A 12383-nucleotide genomic window follows, 5' to 3' on the forward strand; every position below is an offset into this window, starting at 1 on the left:
GCGTGGTAGCGCGTGCCTGTAATTCCGGCTACTTGGAAGGCTGAGGCGGAAGGATCGCCGGAGCCCAGCAGGCCGAGGTTGCAGTGGCCAGGAGCGGCCATTGCACTCCAGTCTGGGCTACAGAGTGAGACTCCATCTCAAAAAAAAAAGAAAGTCACCCTCATTAATATGGAAGGGAGAAAATATATTTAATGAACTGGATGATCTAACTAAGGAGATTTCAATGCAGATTTTTTTTCTTTTTTTAGTTGGAGTCTTACTCTGTCGCCCAGACTGAAGTGCAGTGGCCGCTCCCGGCCACCACAGCCTCGCCTGCTGGGCTCCAGCGATCCTTCCGCCTCAGCCTTCCGAATAGCTGGAAGGCGCACTACCACGCCCATCTAATTTTTTTATTGATTGTAGAGATGAGGTCTTGCCAAGTTGCCCAGGCGGGTCTTGAACCCGCGGGCTCAGGCAGTCCACTCACCTCAGCCTCCCAAAGGCACGGGATTACAGGCTGAGCCACCGATCCCGACTCCTTTTCCCCATCTTAAACCTATGAACTGTTTTTCATTTCTATCCCTGGTGCATTAGCACCTGGCACCTTGCAGTCATTCCCTAAGTGCTATCAGTGCCTCTCTTAGAATATTCTTTTCTGATCTATTTTTTTCTTCACAGCCTGTTGAGGTATAACTGATGAACAGTCTGAAATAATTTGTGTCTCAAACAGCTTCCATGTATATAAATATGCATTCTGTATCTAAGTTTAAACTCCCTAACATTAAGAATCATGCATTACAAATGTTTGTCTCTGTAATGATTTCTGACACCATCACTTCCCACAGTTGATAATCTAGGAAATAGGGAGCAGTGGATTGATTTTGAACAAGTTTGAAGTTATTTTCCCTTCAAAGATGATGGTACACTTAGGTGTCTGTGTCCTGCTGTGCGTGCATCAACTTAAGCCTAAACAAAAGTGTAGTATATAGGGCTGTGTTGGACAGATACCACAGGTACACAGCTAGGTCCAGAGAGCCACAGAAGAAAATACGAGAGGGTGATCACAGGATGGTGATTGGAATGCTTGCCATGGCTGTACCAGGCACTCAGTAAACCTGGTTTTGTTAAACAGCAATGGTCAGCAGTGACAGCTTCTACCAGTGCTTGGAACATTTAATATTTAAATGTGCATATAGAAAAGAAAAAATGGATTTGATCAGTTATGTTTTTGTCATTTATTCGTCTTTTCAAGCAGAGTCTTTGTGAAAGTGGTGAAAAGTACATCCCACCTCATGTGAGGCGAGCTGAGGAGACAGTGGACTTCCGGAAGAAAGAAGAACTAGAAAGGCTAAAGAAGCACGTGAAAGGTCTAATTAACAGGTGACCTTGCAGTATTGTTACATTGTGTCACTTAAGTTGTTTTCTAAAAATACAGCAACCATGTCAGGAATTAAAATAGAAGTGCCCTGGGCAATATAGGTCTTACTATATTGCTCAGGCTGGCCTCAAATCCCTGGGCTCAGGTAATCCTCTCGTCTCCACCTCCCAAAGTGCTGGGATTACAGGTGTGGGCTGTTGCACCTGGTTTATATTTCTTTTTATGTATTTATTTATTTATTTTGAGTTGGAGTCTCACCCTGTTGCCCAGGCTGGAGAGCAGTGGTACACTCACAGCCTCTGCAACCTCGACCTGCGGGGCTAAGATGATCCTTCTGCCTCAGCCTTCCAGGTAGCAGGACTACAGGCACGCACCACCATGCCCAACTAATTTTTTTTTATTGTAGAGATGAGGTCTCGCCAAGTTGCCCAGGCTGGTCTTGAACCCATGGGCTCAGGCAATCCTCTCATCTCTGCCTCCCAAAGTGCTGGGATTATAGGAGTGAGCCACTGCGCCTGGCCTATGTTTCTTTTTAGTTAAAAACTAAACACCATTTCCAGGGAGTGTCCTGGAATTTTACTATAACCCAATGTTTTAATGTTGAGTTGAGGATTAGCACAGGTACACAGTGAATAATCTTCTGTGTACATATGTAGTCTTCCTTTCTCCACTCATTCAAGTGGAGCAACATTTTTTCAGTGATAGGAACTAAAGAGTTTTGTGCCACCTGAGAGATGGAAAAATCAGTGTTTTTCCTCATAACATACACTCTTTTGAGGAAGGGTGGTCCCTGCCTCTGGGGATAATCAGATCAGGAGACACAAGGAGGATCCTCATGTAAATTTCTATAGTCTTAAAGAGAACCCATGATGCATTTTACTGTGGTGGCTATATCTCATCTATAATGACAGCAGTTACATTAATTTGGGATTGCAGTATTTGTGGTTGTGAGTGGTATATGCTGCGTTATTGGGACAAGCTATGAATTGTTAATGGGTCAGAAATGTATATAAGATAGGATATATCGGTAGTATTGGCAATTTTTAAATTTTTTAAATTGAACTAAAAAATAATTCCTAATTTATTGTTGCTCTCTGTCTTTATAATTCTTTGCAGATTGAGTGAGCCCAACCTGCCATCCATCAGTGGACAACTGGAGGAGCTGTACATGGCCCACAGCAGGAAGGACATGAATGACACCCTGACTGCCACCCTCATGGATGCCTGTGTCACCACCTCGGCCATGCCCAGCAGGCTGATGATGGAGCATGTTCTGCTAGTCAGTGTCCTTCACCACACAGTGGGAATTGAGGTATGGTTGTCCCTTTTCTCCAGACTGCTAATAGTGTCTCAGTGATTATTTCAATGATAGGCTTGATATATACTTAATTGTGTGGTGTAGGTTGCTTTCTTGTGTTATAATTTCTTTTATTTACTTATTTATTTTTATTTTAAAGATGGGTACAATTCAGAATGAGGTATGCAAGTGGTCATCATACAGGTAAAGTCTGGGCCTCCCTTTGATCCCCTTTTTGCCTATTTTGAGACATCAGGTACCCTTACTGATGTTGTGTACCCCCACCCACCCACCCTGCAATGCCAATCCCTTTCTTATAGTATTATGGCATCAGGGTACGCTTATATGTGAGAACGTGTGTTACTCAGTTTTTTTTTTCTATGATAGATCACTGAGTATGACAGACTCTAAATCTATCCAATTGCTGCAAAGCCCATGTATTTGTCCTTCTTTATGACTGCGTAACATTCCATATACCTCATTTTTTTAATCCAGTCAAGTTTCAATGGGCAATATGATTGGTTCCATTTTTTGCTATTGTGAATACTGTGAATAATGCTGCAATAAACATGTGTGTGCAAGTATCTTTTTTGTAGAATGATTTCAGTTCCTCTGGATATATTCTCAGTAGGGGGATTGCTGGGTCACATGGAAGGTCAATGTCTAGTTCTTTTAGAAATCGCCACACTGTTTTCCAGAGAGGTTACACTAGTTTGTCTTCTTGCCAGCTGTGTAGAAGTGTTCCTTTTTCTTCACCTCCTTGCCAGCATCTGCTGTTGTTTGTTTTATTAATGATGACCATTCTTACTGGGGTTAGGTAGTATCTCAGTGTGGCTTTGATTTGCATTTCTCTGATGATTAGTGAAAACCATGCTGCTGAGCACTTTTTCATGTGTCTGTTGGCTGCCCATATATCTTCTTTTGAGAAGTGTCTATTCATGTCTTCTGCCCACTTTTTAGTGGGGCTGTTTGTTTTTTCCTTTCGGCCTGTTTGAGTTCCTTATAAATCCTGGATGTTAGATCTTTGTCAGATAAATAGTTGGCAAACATTTTTTCCCGTTCTGTGGGCTATCTCCTTGCTCTCTTCATGGTTTCTTTTGCTTTGCAGAAGCTTTTCAGTATGATGAGGTCTCACAATTTCTTTTTGTTCCTAATAAATACTTTATTGTCTGTGTTATGTAGTTCTAACCAGCATTCAGTAAATGCTTGATTTAGTTCAACTTTGCTTTCTTGTTCCGTCCATTCTAACATGTCTTTATATGTTCGTTAACTTCCCTGTGACGTCTCAGATTACCTTCGTTTTCTTTTCATTCCCCTCTCTGACACTGATTTGCTTCAGATGTTCAGAAGATGATGTTGGTGTAGTCATACAACTGAGACATTTGTGTTGGTGGAAGCTGTGTGGCATGGGACCGACCGGGTCATGTCCATTGAGGCCTTGTGCCCTCTCTGTGCCTCTTTCCTCAAGAATGAGGCGGGGCTTCAGCAGCCTCCTTCTGGGACTTTCTGTCAGGATTGAATTGGACAATGTATTAAAGCATCCAGCACGCTGCTGGTACCTCTGAGCTGCTGAGTAAATACCCCCCGGTCCCATCCCCCTTTTGTGTTCTTCTTCCTTGATCAGTGACCTTTGTGGTTAAAGTCAGGGTGGTTTCGTGATGATAACCCAGGTTCCACAGTCACTCCTAATTCAGTACAGGAAAGTCATAACCTTTCCAGGCAGTATTCCAGTTCCCTCAACATAGCTGATTGAAGGTATATTGAAGGAAGTCGTCTGATTAAAGGAGTTTGTGCTGAGGTAGGTGAACGAGTTGATGATGAGGTGAATGAAGCTTAATTTTCCTAGGTAATACTGTACTTCTAGTCAGAAGAATTTGTTAACCCATTTAGATCCTTAAATGGTACACTGTCTTTTGACGATGGTGGTTTTCTTAGGGGTTTTTTTGCCTTCTGATAGCTCTACTTCCAAAAATAGACCATGGCAGCAAAGCATTCCTAAAAGTTTGATTCCCTGATGTATATTTATGAGCTTTTCTTTTTACCTAATAAAGTTTTATTTTTCCAAATGTACAGCTGGTCGGACCTGTTCATGCATCTTCACCAGCAGCTGGGTCATCTCCACCATGGGTATTTCTAGTGTAAATTACTTGAGCTAGCTCTGTGCTTTGAAACCAGTTTGATAAAGCCTTTACTAAGGAACTCCTGAAAGGCTGCCCTGGCCAGAGAACCACGAATCTTCCATCTCTCAGAGACCACAACTGGAGTTAATAGCTTGTAACCGGGAACTTCCTTACAGAGTTTGTCATATGTGACTTTGTCAAACAAGACTAGGTTATTAAACTTGTCCCAAACTTTGTCTTTGGATCATTTCTTCTTTTTAGCCTTGGCCCCAGATTTCTTCACTGGGTCTTTGTCTTTCTTGGCTGACTTTCCAGCATCTTTCTTCTTCTTGTCATCCTTGGGCGGCATTGTGAAGCTCAGAGAGCAGCAAACACCACCGCAGCCTCACTAAGATGTCAGACAAAAAGGAAGTTTGTTTATGTACTTTTTTTTTTTTTTTGAGTTGGAGTCTCACTCTGTCACCCAGACTGGAGTGCAGGGCTGCTCCCGGCCACCGCAGCCTCGACCTGCTGGGCTCTAGCGATCCTTCCGCCTCAGCCTTCCAAGTGGCTGGAACTACAGGCACGCGCTCCCATGCCCGGCTAATTTTTGATTTATTGTAGAGATGAGGTCTCGCCAAGTTGCCCAGGCGGTCTCGAACCCCCGGGCTCAGGCAATCCACTCACCTCAGCCTCCCAAAGGCGCGGGATTACAGGCTGAGCCACCGAGCCCGGCTTGTTTATGTACTTTTATGTCTTCACTACATTTGATCCTCACAGTATCCCAATGAGATAAGTAGGACAGATGTCTGCTGAAGCCCGCTTTGCAAATGCAGCAAAGTCACTGAAGAGTTATGTGATATTCCCAAGATCACAAGGCTTTTTAAAAGTACACAGAACTTGTTTTCTGAGCTCCTAAACCAGCACACTTTATACTATAGTGCTAGTCACATTTTGTTTTTACATTTTCTCTCAATTAGTCTTTACAATTCTTTGGAGTCTTACAAGTGTGACTATCCAGGGCTTCCTTTAAAATACACAGATTTGCCAAAACAAATTAGCCTTCTTGTTTGGGGATTCTGTGCTTAAGGCAGTATGGTGTGGTGGTGGAGACACTGCCCAAGTTAGGAACATACTCTGCCACACACTGGCTCTGTCACTTGGATGGCCCTGTGCCTCTGTGTCTTCCTTTGTAGAGTTGTTAAGGTTAATGGGTTAGTACATGTAATAGACATAGAAAAGAGGCTAACTCATAGTAAGTACTCATTGAAGGTTAGTTATTATAGTAATACTAAGGTGGATTTCCATATTGAAATTCTGTTCTTCCTCCCACTTTTTCCTAGCTGGCTTTTTCTACCACTGCACATTTCCTTGTTATTCCTGGATAATCTTCTGATCCACATTTTTCCTTATCTAGCAGGAGTCACATTAAGGTAGTTTTTTAAAAAATAATGGTGACTTTAAGGCCTGCAGGGCATTGAGAAGCAGAGAGTAAGAGAGAGGGGGACACAGGCCTGAGTGTCTGGGTGCACATCTCATTTGTGAAAATGTCCACAAACTGCTTAGGGAATCATTCTTTTTTTTTTTTTAATTTCTAAGAACTATTCCCATTTTCATATGCAAATGTGTGAGTCCATTTTCTTATCATTGTGAAGTGTGGTGGAATCATTGGGTGCCATTCCCGGACCCTGTGAGGACCTTGATTTAGTGCTGCTCTGCAGCTTTCTTCGTGCCTCCCCTATCCTCCTAGATTACACTGGTGTGCTTCAACCGACTTGATCATTAGAGTGATCTTAGTACGGACAGTATTTCAGTGACTTATAGTAAGAGCCATAGACCCTGACCACCTGCAGCACATCAGGAATTTACTTGATTTGAAAACATGAGATTATTGGCCCTACTTCTCATTTAAACCTTCACTAATAGCATGAAGGACAATGAAATGACTTGTTCCAAGGGGAAGTCATTATAGTACTTTAGCTAATGACATCCACTGAAACCTCTGCCAGAATGTGATGGGCTCTCAAGATGCTGGCTCCATTAAATACTTCTTTAGTGCTGTACTGAGAAAAACATCCTCACAGGAATTCATGGAAGGAAAAAAAATGTGTTAAAGACCATGGTGTCAGCTGTTGAATCATTTCTTTAAGTCATTTAAGAATAGAAAATCAGATCTATGCATATTTGTGTTAAAATGTTCACATTAGATTCAATGTACAGCATATGCTTGAATAACTTTACTAATGTAAATTTTGTTCATGTTCTTAGATGTTGTACTATTGTATTTTATTAAGACATCAAATGCAATTCCAATTTACAATTTTGATATAATTAACCCTTTGCACTTGGCTCACAGATCACTTACCAGCAATTCAACCACATTTTTTGTGAAATAGTGAAAAATGAATCACTTCATATTAAGTAGCATAACTTTGGAACCAATTATTTTATTGTAATGACATTTGGCTTATAATGAAACTGGACACCAAGGAACTTATTTATCACCAAAAAAATCAAAATTTTTTTATCTTATATTTTACTAACGTGTAAAGCACTCACTGACATGCATTGCAGGTTTGTTGATACATGTTATGCAATACTAATTTGTTTGGCATCTTCCACCTGGTATTTTTCTATTTGAGCAGACAATACAGTCTTGTTTTCTTCCTTCCACATTAATAATATGTAATTTATTGTTCAGTCTGTTGTTTGAAGACTATGTGGAAGGACACACTCGTGATTCCTGACAGCTGATTGATCAGCAGTTTGACAAATTTCAAATGGAACATAGGTTTTTTTTTTTTCTATTGCTTGGTACAGTATACAGGAGTTAATAATGCGTATTTCTAGTCCCCAGAAGAATAATTTCCTCCACTACTTTAAACCTTTTTGCCAAAAGCAATTTTACTTCTCCAGCTTAGTGCAGATAGATATATTTGATCTGTGCCGCTTGATACTTCAGTATGCTCTGCCTTCAATTTTGAGTCTCTTTTAAGGCCACAGTAATTTATTTATATATCTATTCAAGTTATGCCATGTAATACAAAGAGTATACATACCCACAGCTGCCTTTCTTATATAAATGCTCTTTATCACTAACTTCTGTTACAAAGTGTCGGCACCACTGTGAAAGTACTTCACCATTCTCTTTCTACATAACTGCCAGATGGTATTTTTTTCATGAATATCTCAGTATATATTCCATCTCTTTATTTTCTTTTTCATGCAGTTTGAGTGGAAAACTTCATGGAAACATACATTTTTTAAAAAATTTGCTCTTGCATAGGTTTGTTCTGTATAATCACTAGCAATGTCTTTATGTCTCCTAAGAGGGGATATCCGAGGAGTTTGCTAGATTTGTGATGTCTCCTGAGTGCAGAGGACTAAATAGTGATGTTTGTGTGATTGAAAACATACCTGAATATGTTTTGTGCCTGCATTTTTCTTGGTCTGCAGAATTCTAATTTCCTTTTTAAAATTATATTTGAATGTAAAATGGCGGTCATGATGGGAGAGTATATTCTTCAGGTCTGTCTTCAGTGAAGGACAGGCTGAATTGAAGAAGTCTCAAGACTTTAAAAACATAGAAAGGTAAATGCAGTCCATTAGAATTGGCCTCCATTAAGTTACTCCATGTCACCACTGTGTCCTGCTCCCATCTTCTTCCTCTGGTCTCAGCTTGGGCTGAGATTTGAGAGAAAATGATGATATAGTACTGATACCAGCAAGATTGAAAGCTACCATTTCTGCCTTAAAGTGTCAGCATCTCCATGTTACAGAGTGAAAAAAACAGAGGTTCAGAAACTTGCTCTCAAGACCACACAGTCCAAATTGTCTTCCCATTCCATAGAACACACATTTGGAATCTGGAATAGAATGTACCAGAACAGTGAAAGAAAACGCCATTAGTGATCTTGTTTGACTTCTCCAGGACTCTAGTGGGTCCTGGCCCCAGTGCTGTCACCTGAAATGTGATGATTGGTTCTCCTGCTGATCCCCATCAAAGCCCAGTGGCCCCTGAACCAATGGCTATGCTGAAGGGGTACATTCACACACTGCCTTTATAACCACGTTTGTAGTGGGAATTCAAATTTCAAAGATATTTTGATTACTTTAGGTTTTAAGGTAATCAAGTTTAGAAACTTCAGTAGAGTTAGGCTAAATGCAGAAACTGCTTGAAGGCCCTTTTTTGCTTCTTGCACCCTTCACTGCCCTTTGATCTAGTAACTGTTGCTGGTACCAAAGGAAACACAAACATTTGCATTGACTCCCACCCCCCATAAGCAAGAAATTTGAAAAAAAATTGCACATCCCTGGAAAAGCATCCACTGGACCTAGATAAGAAATGGGCTCTGCTGAAATTCCTTAAAACCCAGAAATATATCTCTTCCCTTAGTCTTTAGATGGCAACTGCTTTCTTTTATGCTTTTGAATCACATTTATGTGTAATGTTAATTATTAGCTAAGTCTTGTGACAGAACTCTCGTGTAAGTGAAGAACTGTAACCAACTGAAAGTACACAACCCCAAATTGTTCAAAGCCTTTGTAACTTGAAGGAATGGCAGGAGTGATGCAATCTGAACACTGGCTTATGTCAACAACTGCTTGGGGCCTAAGCTCTGATTAGAAAAGATGCTAATAAGCCAGTCTTGGTGGCTTGTGCCTGTAATCCCTGCACTTTAGGAGGTAGATGCGAGAGGATTACCTGAGTTTGTGGGTTCGAGAACAGCCTGGGCAACATGACAATAAATCAAAAAATTAGCAGGTATGGTGGTGCATGCCTATAGTTCCAGCTACTTGGAAGACTGAGACAAAAGGATTGTCTGAGCCCATCAGGTCGAGGCTGCAGTGGCCATGAATGTGCCACTGCACTCCAACCTGGGTGACAGAGTGAAACTCTGACTCAAAAAGAAAAGAAAAGATGCTAATAATGATCCTAGGACAATTTAATTGCTGTTAATCAATAGTTAAGCTAGATAAGACAGTGCCTGTTTTACAGTAAACACTGGAATGAATTTGTGTTGCTTTGAACAGACTTCAGTGGCTATACTGAACTCTGACTCCCTGAATGCTAAATTTAGTTCAAACTTCTTCCCAGTTTCCTGCCTCACATATTTCATTGGCAAACAAGAGAAAGAAGCCGAGTGTTGATTGGGCCATTTCATGTTGAACCCTGGGGAAGCAGAGACCTCTCATTCATTGCTCCCATGTCCTTTCCAAGGATTGTGAAGTGTCTGTCCACTGAGCATCCTCTCATGCTACTTCGGGATATGTTGTTTTTATTTTTCTACTTTAGACACTTATGTTGCTTTCTTGTAAGATATTAATTTGGAGTTTAAAAATCTGGGAAAAGGGCTTTTAAGAAATGAGTATTGTTAGGTAATAGAACATTTCTAGAGATATAGATGTGGTTTTAACAACATTTTTAAGAATTTTATTTTCCCAAGGAGTCAGAATGACTGCTGGCTAAAAAATACCACTTTGCTGTTGACTTTAAAGGGAAGAAGATGATATCCTTGCAATAAAGATTGGAGGACTGTGGAAAGTTGCCTTGTGTCATGAAGTTTATCCCCTGCTGGAATGCCCTACTTTGTGTGTTAACTTAAGAAGTACTAATGCAGTGTGTTGAAGGGGAAAAAAGATTCCTAAAAATAACGTAATAAGACTTTCTGTTTCCTTCTTTCAGGTTGGTGCTCACTTTCTGGAGGCTGTGGTGAGGAAGTTTGATGATGTCTATAAAAATGGAGGTGAAGGGAAAGAATCTGATAACTTGTTTGCCATCATTGCCCATTTATACAACTTCCATGTGGTGCAGTCTCTCCTCATCTTTGATATTTTGAAAAAACTGATTGGAACGTTCACAGAAAAAGATATTGAACTGATCTTGCTAATGCTGAAAACTGTGGGCTTTTCATTGAGGAAAGATGATGCTTTGTCACTTAAGGAATTGATCACTGAAACCCAGAGCAAGGCCAGTGGAGCAGGCGGCAAGTTTCAGGACCAGACCAGGGTATGACTGCATCACTTGACCTGCTTGCTAAGTGCCTTAATGCTCAAAAACTGACCAGAACTTAAAAATAAGTTTTGGGGGTAAATATTATGCTTCATTTCCTAATGATTACTGTTGTCTTCTTCCTTAGTTTTCTGACTTTATCCTTAATATATGAACCAACCTTATTTGCTTACTGAGAACTCAGAAAAAAATATTTTGTGAAGTTAAGTTGATTTATTTAACATTCATCCATTCAAAAGATGCTTAATGAGAAGGCCGTAGGGCATAGGACTCCAGGGTCACCCTGGCTTGAGCTTCTGGCACTGCTGCTTGACAGCAGTATCATCTGAGACTTCAAGACCTTGGTTTGCCCATCTGTAAAACGGACCGATCACAGCTCCAACTCCTTTGCTGTTTTGATGATGAGTAATGTGAAATGACTAATGTTTCTGAGAAGTCCTTGAGGAAGAACAAGAAAAGAGTTAGTGTGGGAACCTGGAGGAGGCGTCATAGGAGAAGTCGTCAGAGTGTTGTCTCAAGGGCCTTGTAAACCATCACAGGGAATTGGGAGTTTCATCCTAGGGTTAGGTCAGCGTCTGAAGGGTTCTAAGCAGGTAAATGACATGTTCAAGTTTTCATTCAAAACAGGTACATAAGCTCAAACATAGAGGCAAAGTGGTCAAAGTAGGAGGAGCTGTTGCAGGAGCTGGAAGTCAGTGGTGGCAAACATCGCCGTAGTGGCAGTGGGTGTGGACAAGAGGGTCAGAAGTGACCGGACCTTGTGTGGATTGGGGTGAAGGAAAGGAGGAAAGGCTCTCACCCTTCAGGTGAACAGTGGACCCATGCAATAGGAAGTGTAGACTTGGAAGCGAAGACTCCATTTTTGAAATCCTGAAATTAAAGCACCTGGGTTAGCTGTGAAAGATGTGGGCTCAGAAGAGTTTGCCCATCCTTCTCCATGCAGTCCTGGAAGCCATGGAAAGCGGCAGAATTGCCTGGTGTGGGGCGGGGCATTAAGAAGAACTCAAGATTAAGGAACACCTCTGTTTAGCTACAGGAGGAGGGAGTGCCAGTAGTGAGAATGAGAGGATGTCAGGAGGAGGAGGAAAGAGGAAATGAAGAAGGTCACAGGAACCAGGGGCTCGGTGTGTCCCAAGAAAGAAGTCACCCCCTGTGGAATGCTGAGGGCAAGAAGAATGAGGACTGAACTTTCATTTTGAATTGAATTCTGTGAGCAGTCCCTATTGACTGTTACGCTTGAATACTACCAGAGAAGTATGTCTGCGACGAGGGGAGTATGGAAAACAGGATGGGGGCAGCAAGTTAAATGATGGTTTAAAACATAAAAGAGACAAAAAGTAGATTAGGGGCTGCTTGTGGCTGGGGGAGTTGGGGAAATGGGAAGTGGATATAACCACATCGTTATATACTTTAAGTGAGTGGATTGTATGGTATGTGAATTATACACCAATAATAAGTCAACATTTGGGGAAGTTTCAGAAGGGTGTGTGGGAATTCCTTGTACTGTTCTTGCAACTTTTCTGTATGACTTTGTTTCCAATTTTAAAGTTAAAAAAATTCAAAGCTGGGCTCGGTGGCTCAGCCTGTAATCCCGCACCTTTGGGAGGCTGAGGTGAG

At 41.2% G+C, this 12383-nt stretch overlaps 1 protein-coding gene and 1 pseudogene across 1 annotated transcript in view; one reads left to right on the plus strand and one right to left on the minus strand.

The window, feature by feature from the left end:
- NOM1 (nucleolar protein with MIF4G domain 1) overlaps positions 1–12383 on the plus strand; it is a 23375-nt gene that overhangs the window by 2006 nt on the left and 8986 nt on the right. Inside the window, exons 2-4 of the mRNA XM_008056413.1 lie at positions 1235–1359; positions 2474–2669; positions 10440–10763. Of these exons, the coding sequence (XP_008054604.1) occupies positions 1235–1359; positions 2474–2669; positions 10440–10763 (645 nt within the window). The remainder of the gene's footprint in view (positions 1–1234; positions 1360–2473; positions 2670–10439; positions 10764–12383) is intronic.
- LOC110595491 lies at positions 4742–5123 on the minus strand (annotated as a pseudogene).

This window comes from Carlito syrichta, unplaced genomic scaffold (assembly GCF_000164805.1).
Source record: "Carlito syrichta isolate Samal-C Ts95f unplaced genomic scaffold, Tarsius_syrichta-2.0.1 Scaffold84605, whole genome shotgun sequence".
NCBI classification, from domain to species: Eukaryota; Metazoa; Chordata; class Mammalia; order Primates; family Tarsiidae; genus Carlito; species Carlito syrichta.